The sequence below is a fragment of the Mustelus asterias genome, chromosome 20 (assembly GCF_964213995.1).
Source record: "Mustelus asterias chromosome 20, sMusAst1.hap1.1, whole genome shotgun sequence".
In the NCBI taxonomy this organism is placed as follows: domain Eukaryota; kingdom Metazoa; phylum Chordata; class Chondrichthyes; order Carcharhiniformes; family Triakidae; genus Mustelus; species Mustelus asterias.
In genome coordinates, this window is record NC_135820.1 from 58,355,975 (window position 1) to 58,377,384 (window position 21,410).

At 39.4% G+C, this 21,410-nt stretch overlaps 1 protein-coding gene across 5 annotated transcripts in view; it reads left to right on the forward strand.

The window, feature by feature from the left end:
- Nucleotides 1-21,410, forward strand: part of kif3b (kinesin family member 3B) — a 33,327-nt gene that overhangs the window by 7,624 nt on the left and 4,293 nt on the right. For 3 of the 5 annotated variants that reach the window (XM_078236625.1, XM_078236627.1, XM_078236626.1), the window contains exons 2-8: nt 981-2,433; nt 5,378-5,479; nt 10,291-10,413; nt 12,642-12,760; nt 14,220-14,336; nt 16,068-16,173; nt 16,413-16,600. In XM_078236625.1, coding sequence (XP_078092751.1) covers nt 1,033-2,433; nt 5,378-5,479; nt 10,291-10,413; nt 12,642-12,760; nt 14,220-14,336; nt 16,068-16,173; nt 16,413-16,600 — 2,156 coding nt within the window. In that variant the 5' untranslated portion in view covers nt 981-1,032. Of the gene's footprint in view, nt 1-980; nt 2,434-5,377; nt 5,480-10,290; nt 10,414-12,641; nt 12,761-14,219; nt 14,342-16,067; nt 16,174-16,412; nt 16,601-21,410 lie in introns of all 5 variants that reach the window. The other 2 variants (XR_013500305.1, XR_013500304.1) reach the window with 1 other exon arrangement.

Genomic DNA, 21,410 nt, shown 5'->3' on the forward strand with positions numbered 1-21,410 from the left:
GATCATGGCTGATCTGAAGTGGATCAGTTCCACTTACCCGCCTGATCCCTATAACCCCTAATACCCTTATCGATCAGGAATCCATCTATCCGTGATTTAAACATATTCAACGAGGTAGCCTCCACCACTTCAGTGGGCAGAGAATTCCAGAGATTCACCATCCTCTGAGAGAAGAAGTTCCTCCTCAACTCTGTCCTAAACTGAGCCCCCTTTATTTTGAGGCTGTACCCTCTAGTTCTAGTTTCCTTTCTAAGTGGAAAGAATCTCTCCATCTCTACCCTATCCAGCCCCTTCATTATCTTATAGGTCTCTATAAGATCCCCCCTCAGCCTTCTAAATTCCAACGAATACAAACCCAATCTGCTCAGTCTCTCCTCATAATCAATACCCCTCATCTCTGGTATCAACCTGGTGAACCTTCTCGACACATGGACGGTAGTTGTTCAAGAGTAAGGCCCATCATCACCTTGTTAAGGACAGCAAAGAATGGGCAATAGATGCCACCAATGCCCACATCCCTAGAGTTAATAAAATAAAAAGCCATGTATGAAGAAGTGCGATCTTGAACAGAAGAGCATGAATGCCATTGTATGAGGAAAAATTGAAAAATAAACTGATTTCATCTCTTGCTTTACAGTTGGCAAAATCATGCTTAAAAGGTTGTAACTTAAAAATGTTGTATTAGCAATATATTTTTGAACATGGGCATTTTCCAAATATTTAATGCAAATATTAGCTAGGAAAGGGATCAACTTCAGAAAGCTACCTTGCAATCGGCAAATTAGTAGCTAGGCAATGATAACCAAGAACTCGCTTCATATTAGATACGACATTCTACATTTAACCTTCTATAGATCAACCTTAATGAAGATTTTTAAGAATATCATTAGATTTTGTCAATGTGACACATTGCCATTAGTTTGTTTTGTAGACTAATTGAGTTGAGTCAGAGATTGATGTGTGTCAAATCTCTTTTACAGGTTCTCACTGGCAAGAGCATTTCTTAGCATTTGAATTTGATCACAACGCACGATGTCGAAGTTAAAAAGTTCTGAATCGGTTAAGGTGGTGGTGCGATGTCGGCCAATGAACGAGAAGGAAATTGCAGGTGGCTATGGAAGAGTTGTTGATATCGATGCAAAACTGGGTCAAATTTTGGTGAAAAACCCCAGAGGAGGTCCAAGTGAACTACCCAAGACTTTCACATTTGATGCTGTGTATGACTACAATTCCAAACAAGTAGAATTATATGATGAGACCTTTCGGCCTCTTGTGGAATCTGTTCTATTGGGTTTTAATGGGACAATTTTTGCTTATGGACAGACTGGAACAGGGAAAACATACACCATGGAGGGACTTCGCACAGACCCTGAAAGGAGAGGTGTAATCCCAAATTCCTTTGAGCACATATTCACGCACATCTCTCGATCACAAAATCAGCAGTACTTGGTTAGGGCATCATATCTGGAGATTTACCAAGAGGAAATAAAGGATTTACTTGCAAAAGACCAAACTAAAAGGTTGGAGCTAAAAGAGAGGCCAGACACTGGCGTATACGTCAAAGACTTGTCTTCTTTTGTAACAAAAAATGTGAAAGAAATTGAACATGTTATGAATGTTGGTAATCAGAATCGGTCCGTTGGTGCCACAAACATGAATGAACACAGTTCTCGTTCCCATGCTATCTTTGTTATAACAGTTGAATGCAGTGAAATTGGACTTGATGGAGAGAACCATATCCGTGTGGGAAAGTTAAATTTAGTAGACCTTGCTGGAAGTGAACGACAAGCTAAAACTGGAGCTCAAGGAGAACGGTTAAAAGAAGCAACAAAAATTAACCTTTCTCTCTCAGCATTGGGCAATGTAATATCGGCACTTGTTGATGGTAAAAGCACTCATATCCCCTACAGAGATTCAAAACTAACTCGATTGCTTCAGGACTCATTGGGAGGGAATGCCAAGACCGTTATGGTGGCAAATATTGGTCCTGCTTCCTATAATTGTGAAGAGACACTTACAACTCTACGATATGCGAATCGTGCCAAGAACATCAAGAATAAACCACGTGTAAATGAAGATCCAAAAGACGCACTTTTGAGAGAGTTCCAGGAGGAGATAGCTCGGCTGAAAGCTCAACTGGCAAAGCGGGGTGTAGGCAAGCGGAAGAAGAAGAATCGAAAGAGGCTGGGGGGAGAAGGAGAGGAGGATATAGAGGAAGACGATGGAGATGGGGAAGAAGATGAAGGAATTAAAAATGAGCCTGACTACTGGAGGGAACAACAGGAAAAGCTGGAGAGAGAAAAGAAAGCCATTCTGGATGACCACAGCTTAGTGGCAGATGAGAAACAGAAGCTTTTGCGTGAAAAGGAGAAAAAGATGGGGGATGTGCGGAGAGAGAGGGAAGCCTCAGAGACTCTTGCCACTAAAATTAAGGTATAGTAATAAAATACTGCATGAATTATTGGTTAATCTGAATTGTCATTGGTAATGCGTCGAAGCTTGATTTGAATAGTTGACTTGAAAAACACATCCGTTGAGATGGAAAATCTGTGTCAAGTGACTTGATATATATCTTGCACTGTATTATGCAAAGTATAATGTTTGGCACAAAGACATCGATGTGGGGTTCGATGCAATCTCACAAACTGTTATGAAAGAAGGTTGCTACAATGCCTGCCCATCTTAAGTCAGCAGGGAATTAGGAAATGGAGCCAATATATTGGTTTGAAATCTGTTTCTATTTCCTGTGTAAATAGGGTATAAGTAAGATAACAGAAATTTTGATGATTTTTGCTCAGTTGTTAGGTCTACTATAAAGGACTGTACTAATTGAAAAGTAAAATTATTTTTTGTTATAAGTATCTCCCTTAGTTGCTAGTGAATATAAATAGTTAATTAGCATGACTAGCGTTGCAAAACTCAAGCCTTTAGCAGTGAATTACAGAAGTTTCCCTAATTCTAATTCCATTCGGATTCTTCTGCACTCCATACCAAACGAATACACGTTTATAACGCATTTGTGGAATTAACTTTGAATAAGTTTTATTCTTTTTCTCACCAATCCTTGGAACCTATGTTGGAAATGATTGTCTGCCATGACTAGAATGATGTGATTCAACATCAAAAAGATGGCACGTGGGAAAGGTTTCTTTTGGTCTACCAAATGTATTAGTTCTTAGTACAGATTTTGCACCTATCTTTGTGACTCGATAAACTTGTGTTTTGAGTTTCAATTTGGTCTTGCAATCATGTCCCATGAAAATTCAAGGTTATGTATTTTTTCAAAACACTATTTGAAATTGTAGACATAGACACAGGAGTCAAAACTAAGTTAAGCTTCAGATGGAGTAGAGTTAGAGGGCAAGAAGTTTTAAAGACATACATTTTGCCCGAATTTTTATCAATTCCTGTGTCCAAATTTATAATGGAAACTGCACACGCCTGTATGAACTTTGTAACAGTAAATTAAAGATATTGCAGCATCTCCACTGCCAGAAGAGTGTAATTGCAGGTGTTAGACTTTTACCTAATCAATTTATTTTATAAATGCAAACATAGGATTTTTATGACGGAAAACAGTGATAGGAAGTGCATGCAGAGGTAAGATTTCTAAAAATATATATTGCTAGTTAGTTTCCCAGATTGCATTGCACAGATTAAATTAGAAAGTTGGTCACTATCCCATCCGCCTCTGTTGTTTTAGCTTTTCTTCATACTTTCTTCATACATTTCTTTCTCACTCTGTAACCTGTGCACCTTCTGTCTCACACTGAGAGAGGTGCAAAAGAGAAACAGTCACCTTAGCAAGGGATGGAAGTGTTGAAGAGTGGAAAATCTGTCACTGTGCTGGGATGAATTTAGCATTAGAAACTTACATGGGGAGGATCATGAAGGTCAGTAATCTGCCTTGATTGTAGGGAGGGCTGTTGGGAGCAGTGATTGAGAGTCAGCATTCTGCCTTGGTATGAGGATCTGTTGAAAGCTAGTAACCTGGCACATGACTGAGGTTATCAGAAGCTAGTAATCTGGGTATGTTATACAGGTGCGCATTCACATGAAGAATAATTTGCGGTTTCAAAGAATAACAGACACTCATGGAATTCAATCTCCAAAGCACCATTGAAAATTCCAAAGTTTCCGACTTAATAAAGCAAGAATTGGACTTAGTCATTGCAAATCAATGGCCTGGATGACATAAACACCTCTGTTATAAAATCGAGTAGTCTCTGAATCACTGAAAGCTACATTACTGAAAATGAAAAATATTGACCAGTAAATTTGTTGGAATTGTAGCACCTGATTCTTGTCATTGGGTGAAATGTCTGCCAAGAAATATTCAGAAAGTTGTAATTATTGCATGTTTGAAATAAAACAGCAAGTGTGTCAACAGAAAGGTGAGTCAGAATTTCAGAGGTAGGCCATCAGTCAGAACCACGATTTCTTCAACAGCAACAGCTTTGGTTTACGTTGAGAAAATCCCCAGGCACTTTACAGAAGCACAGTGAGACCTAAAGGGGCATTTGGAAGAGTGACTAAAGTCTTAAAATGTTTTAAGGAGTATCTCAAAGGTGAGGTGGGAGTAGGGATTCAAAAAGGTTTAGCAAAGTTATAGAGTGTAGGGTCTAGACTGCTGAAGGTATAACTACTATTGGGTGGAACGATGGAAATAGAAATCACACACTAATTAGCCATTATTTCTGTCTAGCATTTCTAACTTTGTTTGGCTTTTGTTTTGAAGTAGAGGAAGATGCAGGGTATGGAGAGTGATCGGACAAGTAAGATTAGTTTTAAATTGATTTAGTATAGAGTCAGCGCAGGCACATTGGGACAAACTCCATGCTGTAAACAAGTCTATTTGAATTGTCCTATTTCTACAGTTCTCAAATTTTGCCATTGAGTGGTTCTGTACCAAAACACAACAATTCCTGTGGACAGCAATGAATCTATTTACAACTAGAGAAACATTTATGTAATTCACGAATTACTTCATTACTGAAAGCTTGAATTTTGCAGCATTAATAATACTGGTCAAGTAACCAATTTTGTTTTCATTTTTGACCAGTGGAAAGTTCCTAACTTAGTTTTAAATGAGAGAAAAATATAAGTATTTAAAATTAATGCTAATCTCCTTTACCAAGGATAAAACACTAGTAGGAAATAAAAATATTATTTGCCTTCAAATTTGCTTACTTTTCAGTATTGTTGATGCTAAAATATTGTAGGCATTTAGAAGAAAATGATCAATTCATAACTTTCAGGTACTTAATTTCAAAGAACAGGATAATCTCCACTTAAGAAATTACTGGTTAATATTTGTGCATTCTATTTACCCAAGGCTAGATGGTAAATAATTATATTTTACTGATTCATTCAATAGGCAATGGAAAGCAAACTTCTAGTTGGAGGCAAGAATATTGTTGATCACACAAATGAACAGCAGAAGGTTCTGGAGCAGCGGCGTCAAGAAATTGCAGAGCAGGTAACTCGGGCAGAGAGCAAAGATTTGAAAGCAAAATACCACTCGTTCTAGAGACTTGAAATCAAAAATTCTGGATGTTCTGAGCCTGACCTGTTGAGTATTTCCAGTGTTTTCTGATTCGATTTCAGCAAACATTCAAAACTGTTTTTAAGTTATGAGTTAGAAGTGAACTGCTATAAAGGGTTTAAGATTGTTTGTTTTGGTTGCTTCACACCAAGACCAAACATTTATGATCTAGGAATAAGAGCATTGTTTATTTTACATGTACTGCTTTGGTTTCGTAACTCCATTATTGTAGGAATTTATCATTCCTTGCTCAGTTAAAAATGAAATGGCCCATAATTGGATTCTGTGCCAATGGCAGATTTAGTAATAGTCACATCATTTGCCAGGCTGTGGAGAGCCATTAGAAGGCATGAATATTGTGGATCACACAAATGAACAGCAGAGGGTTCTGGAAGAGAAGTCCTAGTTCTTTTAAGTATTTTATCCAAGTCTTCAGAAAGAAACTTAGTCAATAAAAAAAAAAGATTATTCTTGTCACCCATTTTGACCTGGTTATTTTGGACTCTGAACAGATTGATCAAGAGCAAATAGAACAAACAAGGAGGCCATGCAGCCCATCAAGTCTGTGGCAGCTCTTCAAAGAGCTATCCAGTTCGTCCCACCCGATTGCTTGATTGGCAAAATCCCTCAAGTTTCTTTCCTTCAAGTGCCCATCTAATTTCCTTTTGAAATCATTGTCTCTGCTTCCACCATCCTCATAGAGTGTGAGTTCAAGGTCATTGCCACTCAGTGTTAAAATGTTCTTTCTCCTCCTCACATACCCCCTGCATCTAATGACCAAAACCTTAAATCTCTGTCCCCTGGTCCATAAGCTCCATATGTTATCAGCTAATAGGAATACCTTTTCCTTGTCTACTTAATCAAAATTTGTCATGATCTTGTATACTTCGAACCTCCTTTGTTCCAAGGCAGACAGTCCCAACTTCTCCAGCCTAATCTTGTAGCTCAAATTCCTCATCCCTGAACCCATTCTGGTAAACCTTCTCTACATCCTATCAATAACCCTCACTTCCTTCTGAAAGTGTGGTGACCAGAACTGGATGCAGTACTCTGGTTGGGGCCTAGCCAGAGCTTTCTATAGATTCAGCATAACTTCCCTGATGTTGTACTTAATAACTCTATTTGCAAAGCTCAAGATTCCAAATGCTTTCCTAACCACACTTAGTATGTTCTACCACTTTCAAAAATCCATACACATGACCCTGCACACTCTTTAGAACTGTGCCATTAAGTTGATACTTCCTCTCCCTATCTCACATGCCAAAATACATCACCTACTTCTCTGCATTAAATCCAGTTGCCCCTCCCCTGCCCATTCTGATAGAACATAGAACATTACAGCGCAGAACAGGCCCTTCGGCCCACGATGTTGCACCGACCAGTTAAAAAAAAACTGTGACCCTCCAACCTAAACCAATTTCTTTTCGTCCATGAACCTATCTACGGATCTCTTAAACGCCCCCAAACTAGGCGCATTTACTACTGATGCTGGCAGGGCATTCCAATCCCTCACCACCCTCTGGGTAAAGAACCTACCCCTGACATCGGTTCTATAACTACCCCCCCTCAATTTAAAGCCATGCCCCCTCGTGCTGGATTTCTCCATCAGAGGAAAAAGGCTATCACTATCCACCCTATCTAAACCTCTAATCATCTTATATGTTTCAATAAGATCCCCTCTTAGCCGCCGCCTTTCCAGCGAAAACAATCCCAAATCCCTCAGCCTCTCCTCATAGGATCTCCCCTCCATACCAGGCAACATCCTGGTAAACCTCCTCTGCACCCTCTCCAAAGCCTCCACATCCTTCCTGTAATGTGGGGACCAGAACTGCACACAGTACTCCAAGTGCGGCCGCACCAGAGTTGTGTACAGTTGCAACATAACGCCACGACTCCTAAATTCAATCCCCCTACCAATAAACGCCAAGACACCATATGCCTTCTTAACAACCCTATCTACTTGATTCCCAACCTTCAGGGATCTATGCACACATACACCTAGATCCCTCTGCTCCTCCACACTATTCAAAGTCCTCCCGTTAGCCCTATACTCAACACATCTGTTATTCCTACCAAAGTGAATTACCTCACACTTCTCCGCATTAAACTCCATCCGCCACCTCTCGGCCCAACTTTGCAACCTGTCTAAGTCTTCCTGCAAACTACGACACCCTTCCTCACTGTCTACCACACCACCGACTTTGGTGTCATCAGCAAATTTGCTAATCCACCCAACTATACCCTCATCCAGATCATTAATAAATATTACAAACAGCAGTGGCCCCAAAACAGATCCCTGAGGTACACCACTTGTAACCGCACTCCATGATGAATATTTACTATCAACCACCACCCTCTGTTTCCTATCCGCAAGCCAATTCCTGATCCAATTTCCTAGATCACCCCCAATCCCATACATCTGCATTTTCTGCAGAAGCCTACCATGGTGAACCTTATCAAACGCCTTACTAAAATCCATATATACCACGTCCACTGCCTTGCCCCCATCCACCTCCTTGGTCACTTTCTCAAAAAACTCAATAAGGTTAGTAAGGCACGACCTACCTGCCACAAAACCATGCTGACTATCACCTATCAATTCATTACTCTCCAAATAACTATAAATCCTATCCCTTATAATTTTTTCCAACATCTTGCCGACAACAGAAGTGAGACTCACCGGTCTATAATTCCCGGGGAAGTCTCTGTTCCCCTTCTTAAACAATGGGACAACATTCGCTAACCTCCAATCTTCTGGTACTATACCAGAGGCCAACGACGACCTGAAGATCAGAGCCAGAGGCTCTGCAATCACTTCTCTTGCCTCCCAGAGAATCCTTGGATAAATCCCATCCGGACCAGGGGATTTATCTATTTTCAGACCCTCCAGAATATCCTGCACATCCTCCTTATCAACTGTAATACTGTCTATTCTACTCCCTTGCAACCCAGTGTCCTCCTCAGCTATATTCATGTCCCCTTGCGTGAACACCGAAGAGAAATATTGGTTCAATGCTTCACCAATCTCCTCCGGTTCCACACATAACTTCCCTCTGCCATCTATAACTGGCCCTAAACTTGCCCTAACCAACCTGCTGTTCTTGACATACCTATAGAACGCCTTAGGATTCTCTTTAACCCTATGTCCTGTTTTAGTTGATTGGAATCACCCTCACTCTTTGCCATTCCTCCAAATTTGATAAAATTGGCAATTTTTAAAAAAGATTTGACTCTCTATTCCAATATCCAAGTCAAGTATAGAAAGCAGTGGTCCTCACACTAACCCTTAGTGAACAGAAGTAAATGTGGCATCCTCCAATCTGAAAATTGACCATTTACTATGACTGATATTTTCCTTTTTTCTAAAGCCAGTTTTTATTGACACTGTCACTGACCATGCTATTCCATGAGCCTCCATTTTGTTAACTAGCCTTTTTATGTGGTAGTTTCTTTAAATCTATAGAGCCATAGCATATCCTTTAGCAACTTTCTTTGTAGCCATCAAAAAAAATCAGTGAGATTGGCCAAGCAGTCACAATTTTATCAATGCATAGTGGCTCTCCTTAGTTTTCTGAGTGTTTATTGTTTTTTTCCAAGAATATTGTTCTGAAAACTTTATGCAACACTGTTGTTAAACTAACTGACTATGGGTACTAGGACAGTCCTTGCACCCTTTCTGGAATAAGGGTGTCTAATTTGGCACTTTCCAATCCACTGACACCTTCTTTACATTCTCCCACCCATCCAGAATCTCGGGAAAATTGGAACATTATGGCCAAACCTTCAGCTATCTTCACCCACACCTCCCATACAACCTGGATGCAAACCATCTGGGCCAGGTGACTTATCCACCCTCGGCTTAGCCAAACTTTCCAGTACCACCTGCCTTTCAATTTTCACCCACTTTTACCAAGTCTGCTTCTCCTGATTACCAATCTAAACTTAAAATGTTTTAAATATGAGATAATTTTACCACTTTTTAATTTTAAATTGTGCATATTGTCTAAGTATCAGTGATCTTCAGCCAAGTTAGTAATAAACCAAGGGGCCTCTGCTCTGATTACTGCAGAGTCCATTCCTATTTGGGTCCTAGTTTTTACCAAGGGAAGTGCAAAAACAGACCACCTCTGGTGACTAATATGGTCATTTTCCACAATTTGGACTGGCAAGAAAAGCAATTCAATCTTTCCTCAGTCCATTAACCATCCACTAACTAAGGAAATTGATTGGCTATGTGATGTCTCAACAACTAGCCTGAAACTTCTTGGTGCTTTCTTTCCTGAGTGACATTAGGGAGTAATCAATCACTCCCTTTTCCTTTCCCAGTGAGGCTGCTGTCTCTTCTGTTCTCCCTTTCCTTATCACTAAGCCTGAGCCTCAATTAACTGTCAATAAATGCTGACTAATGTAGGAGAAAGATAAAAAGGCTGATTATAAATAAAGGCAGGAGACATTTGTGAGAAAACTATCAATGGGTTGTTTGTTGTTTTAAAAAATATTTTACCGGCCATGCCATCACAGAATGAAGTTCTGTCTAGAAGTATTATATGGTCACCTGTCCTAATATTTCCTGATACATTCTTTGTCAAGTTCTGTTTAATAATACATCTCTGCAGCACCTTGAAATGACTTGCTGCATTAAAATGTTAGTGAGTTATTGTTCTTGAGAAGTTAATGTGCAAATTGAAGATAAGTTCTGAAAAGCTTTCCTCCAATATCTTCCGTTCTGACTATTTTCTGTTAAGAAACGCCGGGAACGTGAAATGCAGCAGCAAATGGAGACTCAGGATGAAGAGACACTGGAGCTGAAGGAGACGTACAGTTCTCTCCAGCAAGAAGTAGATGTCAAAACTAAGAAGCTGAAAAAGGTAACGTGAATTTCAAAGTTCTATGGTAAGTGACTTCCTTCAAATAGATACACAAAATAATGGAAAAGCAAATGTAAAACTTTAAAATGCAAGTCTAAGAGACTGTATGTAGTAAAATATGAAATCACAAGTGTATCCATAACTAGCAACTTAGCATGTTTGTTGCTTGTAGTTATTAAAATAGTAGGTAATTCTCAATCAGATTCTGACTGTCTGAAGCTAATTGACAATACGTGACTGCAATGAAATTAAAACTTTAACATATCCCAAGTAATTTCAGTACTTCAACGTCTAAGAGAAATTCAAGGGGAAGATTCCTAAACCAAAAAATAAATTATGCTTGCATTGTCATTTCAACAAATGATCCTGAAGAATGGGAGGGTGCATGGTCAATCCAACTGCCCCATCCCCACCTGCAAGAGCTTCTAATCTTAATCCTTTCTCACCCGAGTAGGTGTGTGTGTGTGTGGAAAGAGTGACTCCACATTGCTGTCCTGCATCTTCTAAGCAGTCTGCTCATTGGTTAAGAATGCCTACATGGAGGTCATTGACCACAGCTATAAGGCTCACGTGGCTTGAGAAGAAATTTGAGGTCTTGAAAGGAAAACATGTTGTTAAAATAACTTTACAAACATTGCATCATCTGTATTTCTACCCTTTCATCATCTATTTTTCACTTACATTACAGAATACCAGATTCTTTCCTCTACCTTGGGTGAAAAAAGACCCAAGTAGAGTTGTCAATATCTTTACGATCCTCAGTCCCCTTCTTTACTTGATAATCAAGCTTCCTTTTTAAGATTCCAGTTGACTCTAAATTAAATAACTCTGGTATCTGTTCTGTCCAACCGTTACCCTGTGGATAGGAAATACATCCTCCCAATCTGCAACCTTGCTTGAATTTTATACTTGTGTTCTCTATTCCTATGTTCATCTTTCAAATTGAACAGCTCACTTAAATTCAATCTTATCTGTAGTTTTCAATATTTTTAAGACTTGCAACATGATCATCGGCAGCTACTGATGAAAGGAACAGATAAAAAAAGATGGGTCTACTGGTCCATTCAGCCTGTACCACACAAATGTGGTCACTTGAACATCACAATACATACTTTGAAGGAATCAAAATAATTTATTACACCCTATCTCCCTGTTCAACCCTTGCTTTTGCTTAAAAACGTACTTTCGTTATTTGAATCTATCTTACAATCATCTTTATCACTCTTAACTGAACCCTTTCTAACATTTTGAAGTAGGATAGAAAAGGTGCATGTACTTTGGAATTGATATCCTATTAATCTGTGCAATATTAATAAGAGTTCATCTTTTCATAGAACTCAGTAACCTGATCATTGATGTCTGCTTCACGCTGACTAGTTATTTGCAGGGTAGAGATTACTAATTACTTCCAAATGATTTTCTTTTTGTTCTTCTGCCTGTGGATTTGAAATGGAATTATTTAATGTGACATATATTTGGTGGGATTTTTTGCATATGATTTATGCCCACATTAAAATCCATCTGCTTATCTTAATCCATCTACGCAGTTAGTATAAGCCTCTCAGAAGATAATCACCTTTCTACTCATAACTGCCTATATGTAAGATTGGAAATAGTTTTGCCGTTAATAAAAGTAAAATCATCTCTGGTCTGGTGAAGATCTCGAATAAACACAAAAATAAAAGTTGAGATATATTTACAGTATTTCTGTTTCTCCCTGACAAACCATTGTGGTAAATTTATTTCAGCACTAAAACTATTGGTTATAGTATGAGGATTTTCATATTTTCAATTAATTTATGGCCACCATATTCAAATTAATATTTGTATAAGACAATTGTAACATTTATAATTTTGTCAGAAAATAACTCTGGATGTATAAGGCAATAAGTAACTTTATAATAAACTTGAGAGGTTTGCATATTGCTATTGTGTTTTATGTTAAAATATAGAAACTGGTAATTGCATGATAATTGGTTTTCATTATTTTTTTCTGCATCTGAAGATGTTACATTCGATGAGATACTCTGGTCACAAAGAAATTTCATCCAACAATTACGGCTCTCAACATTATAAAATGTCATTAGGTATAATTGTGTTGTATGGTGCGAATTTATTTTTAAGGAAGCCCTTTTTCAAAAACTAAAGCTTCTGTGCTAGCCCAGTGACTATTTATAAGCAGTCTGATGAATATTGCGCTTAGTAGTTCTAACAATTTCTTTTGTTAGTTATTTGCAAAGCTCCAGGCAGTAAAAGCTGAGATTCATGATCTACAAGAGGAACACATCAAAGAACGACAAGAACTGGAACAAACACAGAATGAGCTAACCAGGGAACTCAAACTTAAGTATGTATCTGGTATTGGAGAAAAGTATACTTAAACTCCCTTCTTCAACTATCATACTTGAAAATTCTTCCAGTCAGTCATTAGTTGTTTATCATAGGTTTGTTGGATGCTATTTGCTTGTTACCAAATTTCACCAATCTCTATAACCTGAATTACTCCACTGGTGTGGAGCATTGAAACAAGACTTTGTCTGAAGAATATGAAGAGACAGTATGAAGTAAAGGGAGAAACTCTAAAAGATATACCGGAACAAAGGAACCTAGGTGTATATGTACGTAAGTCATTGTAGGTGGCAGGGCATGTGAGAGCAGTTAATAAAGTGGTATCATAGGTTTCATTTCTAGGTGCACTGAGAATAACCGTAAGGAGGTAATGTTGAACTTGTATAAGACAGTGGTTAGGCCTCATCTGGAGTACTGCATTCAGTTCTGGGCACCATACAAGAAGAAGGATGTGGAGGCATTGGAGAGAGCTCAGGGGCGATTCACAAGAATGATTCCAGGGATAAACAGCTGTAACTATGGAGATAAATTGGACAGTTTGGGTTTGTTTTCCTTGAAGAAAAGAAGACTTGAGAGGAGACTGGGTAGAGGTATTCAAGATCCTGAGGGATATGAACAAGGTAACTGTTGAACTGTTCCCTCTCAGGACTACATCAAGAATTGGAGGGCACAGATTCAAAATAGTTGGGCAAAATTGGGTAATGTGAAGCAAGATTATTTCACCCAGAGAATGTTGGAGTCTGGAACAGACTTCCTGAGGGAGTGCTGGAGGCAGTTTGATCGAGGTATTCAAAAGGGAATTTTATTGCTATCTGAAAAAGAAAGCAAGGTTATGAGTGTAAGGCAGGAGAGTGGGACTAGGTAGAATGTTCTTTCAGAGAGCCAGTGCAGACTTGATGGCTGAGTGGTTTCCTGCGCTGTAAAGATTCTGTGACTCTGTTTTAATAGCTTCTGAGTTTATTGTGTTAACTTGCGACGTTAAGATGAAATTTCAAGAAAGTTGACCTTATTTCCTTTGGAAAAGAATGTATTTTGGAAGGATCAAATTGAAGCTTTCAAAATGATAATGGATTTTGACATTGATCCAGGCAAATTGTTCTTTATACTGTAAAGATCGAATACCAGACAATATGTAAACAAAAAATTGGAAGGAAGCTGGACAGAACAACATCTTATCCTCAGGATAATAGGACCATGGAGTAAAAGATGAGTCAATTTTAAAAAGATTTTAATTTCTGATCACTAAAAGTGACTTATTTTGTCTCCCCTCCCCCTAAGTAGAATTGATAGTAATAGTTTTGTAATGAAGAAATCCAGTGAGAACGATTTTGCCCATCGTTGGATATATAAATTTCTTGTTATTATTCATGGGTCTAAAAATTATTTATTTTACATTGGCTTAAAGCTAATCTTTCACATGGGTCTGAACAAAACACTTTTGAATATTTTCTTTTAAGGCACCTTATAATTGAGAACTTCATACCTTTGGAAGAAAAGAATAAAATAACGAACAGAGCTAATTTTGATGACGAAGAGGACCAGTGGAAGACCCAGCCAATTACACGAATTGAAGGGTCTGGTTAAGTATTTATACTTGCACAGATTTTCATAGAATTTGTAGCATGGGAACAAGCTCTTCCGTTCAACCTGTCCGTGTCAGTGTTTATGCTCTTTCCCCCACCCTAGCCACTCCTACCCTCCTTCATGTAATCCGATCTGAATTTCCTAATAGTCAGAGAGTCTTAGAGGTTTACAGCATACCAGACAATATGTGAACAAAAAATTGGAAGGAAGCTGGACAGAACAACATCTTATCCTAAGGATAATAGGACTATGGAGTAAAAGATGAGTCAAATTTAAAAAGATTTTAATTTCTGATCACTAAAAGTGACTTATTTTGTCTCCTCTCCCCCAAATAGTTGTAGCTTTTTGTGTTGAACTCATCATGACAGTCACAAAAACACCAATGTCAGGGGAAACAACAACTTTAAACTGTATGAGAAGAGGGTGCTGATTGGTTGGCAATGGACTCTGATTGGTGAAGGCATTGCCATGGAGAGTGCATCAGTTGATGGTGACTGACAGTTAACTACCAAGCATTGTTTGAAATTTAAACCAGGCAACTTGAATCTGGTCAAGTCTGTGCCCTGAAGAGTGAACAAGCGAAAGGGTATCACTGATTTTGTTTAGCTGAAACAGGGGCAATGTGTGCACGTGTTCTTTCTGTCTGCAAAGAAAAGGCCCTGTGTATGAATATATGTAGTTTCTAGTACACGTAAATGCGCTACACTGTGAGCCCAACTAACAATCTTAAATTGGTTGACAGCATAACTTTTAACACACAGGATTACTAGGTGAATGTTGTCCAATTGTGGAATCGCATCTAATCTTGAAAACTGTTTTGCAAGCAGGGGCTGGTTGTGTGCAATGTGGACTTTGTCTGTTGCAGACAACAGAAGGGACATGCTGCTTGATACAATCTATCAGTCTTTGGGACGTATGGCCCATACACCTAGCATCATACTGGCACTGACAGTGATATATGAATTTCAGTGAAAAAAACTATTTTGGGGTTGACTCGGTTGGCTGGATGGCTGGTGTGAATCACAGTGGTGCCCACAGCATGGAATTTAAACCCCATCATGGCCGAGATGGGATTTGGAATCTGTCCCCCTTCCCTACCTGCGGTGGAGATGACGACACTGTTGGTCAGACCTGCCCTCAGGCAGAGAACTGAAGAGGAGGAGATTGTTGATGAATTAATGGATTATTCAAGCCATTTCTATCTGCCATTTTCCTTTCAGTATCTGAAATTTGAAGTCCACTTTAAACAAAACAAAAATTGCATATTTCACAGTAGCACATGATCAAATTTCAATTGAATTGCTTGAGAAAAGGAAACAAACATAATGATTTACACACTTTGTTTAAGCACTTTGTGTTACTTGCTGTTAATATTATACACTCAACTATAATTGGTGCATTTTACATGTTATCTTGCTATAGATTTCTAACTTTCAAAATGATAAGAAGAACACATACACACACTATATGGCTACTTTTGTTAAGGGACAACCTTTAAAAGTCTGAGTGTCATTTAGTAAATGATTTGAGTCATGACAAATTGGTGACCTTGCTGTTACGCACTACAAGACATGGACACTCATATTGTTATAAAGTAGTTAATTTGGATTAATTGAGAAATACCCCAGGAAATCCACCACTTGTAATAAATAAAGATTAAACAAAAAAAGCAACATCTATCTTTTCAGTATTGGAATATTTTTCATCTTTATAACTCCTAGCAATCAGCAGATGATGAAGCGACCTGTGTCAGCAATTGGATACAAGAGACCACTTAGTAGTTATGCAAAAATGGCGTTGATATCAAGATCAGACCCCAGATACAGGGTGAGTAAGTGAGACTGCATAAATTATAATTATCCCTTTTATGGTCTGTGCTGCTAAAATATTGATCATTAAAAACTAATGAGTATATTTATAAAGTGCAAAGCTAAATTGTACCCATTGCTGATGTGCAGAAGTGACTTTTATCCATATACTAATGCTGTGTCGTTTATCCTGTGCTGTAATCTTGCTGTGTGAGGTTGCCTTATTTATTTGTGCTTATTATTCTTGTTCCTTTACAGGCTGAAAACATCTTACTCTTGGAACTGGACATGCCCAGCCGAACAACCCGGGACTATGAGGGACCAGCCATTGCTCCAAAGGTGCAGGCAGCACTGGAAGCTGCTCTGCAAGATGAAGATGAACTTCAAGTTGACGCCTCTACATTTGATCCTCTAAGAAGTGGCAGTGCTAGAAAATCGAAGTCCAGGTGACCCGCAGTCACTTTATGTTTTAAAATACATAATTGCTTATTTTTTCTTCATTATGAAATGTCTCTTTGCTGAATTAGATGGATACAAATTCGAACAGGGAAGTGATCTCCCAATATGTTAAGTTATATAATTGCAGATCATGAGGTGGGCTTCATTTTTTATTGTCCTTTTGAAAAATTTATTTTCAATTTGCAGACTGAGTGACAAAATTGTTTATTGAGTAACTCTGTCCCTTTAATAAACTCAAACTAAACATACATAATATATATTACAAGCCTTGCATCTGCAGATAGATCCCGTCAACATTTTCCATTGTAAATTCTTGCATCCACATTTACAACAGAGCTGCCTCTATAAGTTTGCGCTCAATACAACATTCCTCCACATCATTGATGCTTCAGAATTATTATATTAAATGTTTCTATCACTATTCATCACAGGCCAACGTTAATCACCTATTCTTAAGGACTCCCATGGATATTTAGGGTTTTGAGCCAGCAACAATGACAGTAGCTTTCCATTCAGGGTGGTTTGTGATTTGGAAGGGAACTTTAAGGTAATGGTGTTCCTACATACCCACTGCCCTTGACCTTCTAGGTGGGAGAGGATGCAAGATGCAGCAGTGCTTCTTGTAGATAGTACACATTTGCTTGATGCAATGGTGATGGCAGGAATTAATGTTTACAGGGGTGAATGAGGTGCCAGTCAAGTAGGTTGCTTTGTTCTGGATGATGTCAAGCTTCCGGAGTGTTTTTGGAGCTGCACTCTTCCAGGCAAGTGGTGAATATGCTATCATATTGCTAATTCGTTACGCAGAAGATAGGCTTTGGAGAGTCAAAAGGTGAGTCACTGCAGAACACCTGACCTCTAAAAGCATTTGTAGCCACAGTTATGGGATTGGTCCAGTTAAGTTTCTGGTCAGTGGTGACCCCCAGGATGGTGAGGGTGTGGGATTCAATGATGGTAATGGTGAGATGGTCATCGCCTGACGCTTGTGAGGCAAGAAAGCTACTTGCCATTTTTTAGCTCAAGCCTGAATTTTTTTCAGGTCTTATGACATATAACCATGGACTATTTCAGTATCTCAGGAGTCATGAATGATTCTGAAAATTTTGTAAGCATCAGCAATTGTCCCCACTTCTTACCTTTAACATAGGAAGATCATTGATGAAACAGCTGATGATGATTGGGCCTAAGACACTGCCCTGAGGACCTGGGCAGAGATGAGTATCTTCCAACAAACACAACCATCATCCTTTGTGTGAGGTATGACTGTAACCAGTGGAGGGAGAGTGTGTATGTGTGCATTCCCGTCTCCGTTCCCCTGATGCCCAGTTCAGGTCAACAGGGGATCTGTGATACCACACGCAGAGGCTGCCTTGATGTCCAGGGCACTCAAATGCACCTTGGCTCCAAGGCTGTAATGCAATTTGGAGCCCAGTACCCATGGTAGAACCCACAGTGAGCAGGTTATATTGATGAATATGTGCCTCTTGATAGCACTGTCGACAATACATATCATCTCTTTGCTGATGACTGAGAGTAAACTGATCTAGCAGTAATTGGCTGGTTTGGAATTGTCCTTTTTATAGACAAGACATACCTGGGCAATATTCCACATTGTCAGGTCTGAAACAGCTTGGCTCGGAACTGGCTTGTTCTGGAGCACAAATTTTGAGTGCTACCCCTGGGATGTTGTCAGGACCCATAGCCTTTGCTGCATCCAGTGCCTTCAGCCATTTCTTGATGTGGCGTGAAATGAATTGACTTAAGACTGACATCTATGATGCTAGGGTCCTCGGGAAGAGGCTGAGATGGAGCATCCACTCTGCATTTGTGGCTGCAGATGATTGGAAATACTACAGACATGTCATTTGCACTTGTGTACTGGGCTCCCCCATCTTTGAGAATAGGGCCCACTTCTCTGGTTTGTCATTTAATTGCCCACCATCTTTCAGGACTGGATGTGACTAAAGACTGTCAAGTTTTGATCTGTTGAATGTATAATTGCTTAGCTGTGTCTATCACGCACTGCCATTTATCACGCATGTAATCCTGTGTTGTAACTTCACCACGTTGACGACTCACTTTTACGTATGCCTGTTGCTGCTTCTGCATGTTCTGCTTTCCTCATTGAACCAAGTTTGATCCCCTGGCTTGGTAATAATGATGGAGTAAGGAATGTGCCAGGCCATGAGGTTACAGATTGTGATTGAATACAATTCTGCTACTGCTGATGTCCCACAGCATCTTATAGATGCCAGGTTTTGAGTTGCTAGATCTGTTGTTCATTTATCTCATTTAGCACAATGATAGTACCACACAACATGATGTAAGATATCCTCAGTGTGAAGATAGGACTTTGTCTCTACGAGGGCTGTGGAGTGATCATTCCTACCACTCCTACCATGGACAGATGCTTCTGTGAGAGGTAGATTGGTAAGGATGAGCTCAGGTAGGTTTTCCCTTTTGTTGGTTCCCTCACAAGCTGCCACAGGCCCAATTTGACAGATACATCCTTCAGGACTCAGCTGGTTCAGCCAGTTGTGGTGTTACCAAGCAAGTCTTGGTGATGGACGCTGAAGTCCCCCACCCAAAGTACATTCTGTGCTTTGCCTACCTTCAGTGCTTTTTCCAATTGGTGTTCAACATGGAATACTGATTCATCTGCTGAGGGATGACAGATGGTGGCAGTTAGCTGGAGGTTTCCTTGCCCATTTTTTGAATTAATGCCATTAAACTTCATGGGGCCTAGAGTTGATGTTGAGGACTTCCAGGGCCACATCCTTCCAACTGTGTATCACTGTATTGCTGCCACCTTTGGACGTGCCCAGGGTGGTGATGGAGTATTCTGGCAGAGTGAGTAAGGCTATTGCTTGACTGATCTGTGAGGCAGCTCACTCTATTTTGGCACAAGCCCCCAGATGTTAGCAGGATCGAGTGGGCAAAGTGTGCCTTCATTTCTGGTGGCTGAGTCAACACCAAGTGGTTAGTACAGCTATATCCTTTAACTTGGCTGTAGCAGTTTGATACAACTGAATGATTTGCTTGGCCATTTCAGAGGGCAGCTAAGATCCTGCACATTTCTGTAGATCTGAGATGAGCTAGACCAGTGAAGGACATTAGCGAATCAGATAGGTCTTTACGATAATGGGCTGGTTTAACAGTTCCAGATTTATCAATTAGTTCAGTTTAAATTCCACCAGCCGCTGTGGTGGAGTTTGAATTTGTCTTCTCTGCTGCATTAGTTTTGGTCTCTGGATCACTTGTCCAGTAACATTACCACTCTGCTGCAGTTCCCCTGGGCCTAAATTTGACTGTTTAAATTCCCCAGCTGCTGCGGTGGGATTTGAATTCATGTCTCCGGATCATGATTCTAGGCATCTGGATGACTGGCCAGTAACATAATCACTGTGCTACCGCTCCCCCACAAATTTCTATGTCCTCATTTACAATAGAAATTAAGAGAAGTATAAATCTAAGAACATATTGTATGATTTGAAAATTGTGTGGTCCAAATATCCATTTGCTTTTAACTCTACTTCACTTGAAGACTATCCTTTGTTATGACTCACCATATTAACTTCACAGGCAATTGTTGAGTGTTACTTACTAACAAAAAAACTTAAACATTTTATTTCTATCCTGTCTTTTTGGTCCTCATTCTGTTTGTTTTTCTATTTTGCTTTTCTTCCTTTCACACCTCATGATCAAAACTTCTAAATGTTTTATATGGTTTCTCCTTGATCTAGATCACATTGTTCATTTTGGAAGTGGGGGAGTAGTTTTTAAAAATGGTCCTGATTAGTTCAAAAATGACAGCCCGTGCCACCATCTTTATCGGGGGCAATGTGCAGCCACCATTTTATAGGGGACAGTATTCAGCAATGTAAGACTCAGTGTTACTGAGACTGCACTCACTCCTGCTCTGCTTCCTGGAGTCGCTCGGCGCAGACAGAAATGCAAGTAGATGGTAGGTTTCTGTGAGAGTGATAGACTGTATTGCATATCCTCATTCTCTTCTACCACACTGCTGCAGGCTCCTGCAATGACATCATTGGTTTTCTGTGCATGCAAGGAGCAGTGTGTGTGCATAGGCTAGTATCGGCAGCTATCCCTTGCAACCATCTTGCATTAGCAGGAAACGCATTGAAGAAACAATATCCAAAGACCATTTTGTTGTTAAAAACATGGATTGATTGATTTAGTTGTACAATACCTGCAACCAGGTCATTTTTTGACTAATTTCATTTATCAATGTCACCAACCAAGTATAAATGCCGAAGACCCCTTGAGGAATAATGCACATGAGTAAACTCATTCCATGCAAAATGATTTGCAACCTTTTTGTTTCAGAGGCCGCACTCTCTCGTTATAAATCTTCCATTGATCTCCTGTAACTCAACAAGAATGTTTTCTTCAGTCATGCAGTTGAACATACATTTATTATTTTGTTTTACTTAAATGTGAAATGTTTTGTTAGTGGTCAATCCCAAGGCAATGACCATGTCCAGCATAAAAGAATCCAACCACCTCTGTTTGACATTCAATGGCATTACCACCGCTGAAGTCTCCACCATTAACACCCTTGGGGTTACTGTTGTCCAGAAATTAAACTGGACCTACCATTTAAATACTTAGGCTACAAGAGCATGTCAGAGATTCAGAATTCTGGATCAAATAATTCACTTCTTGACTCTCCATCCTGTCCACTATCTACAAGGTACAAGTCAGGCGGGTGATGAAATACTCCCCTTTTCCCTAGATGAGTGCATCTCCAACAACATTCAAGAAAATTGACGCCAT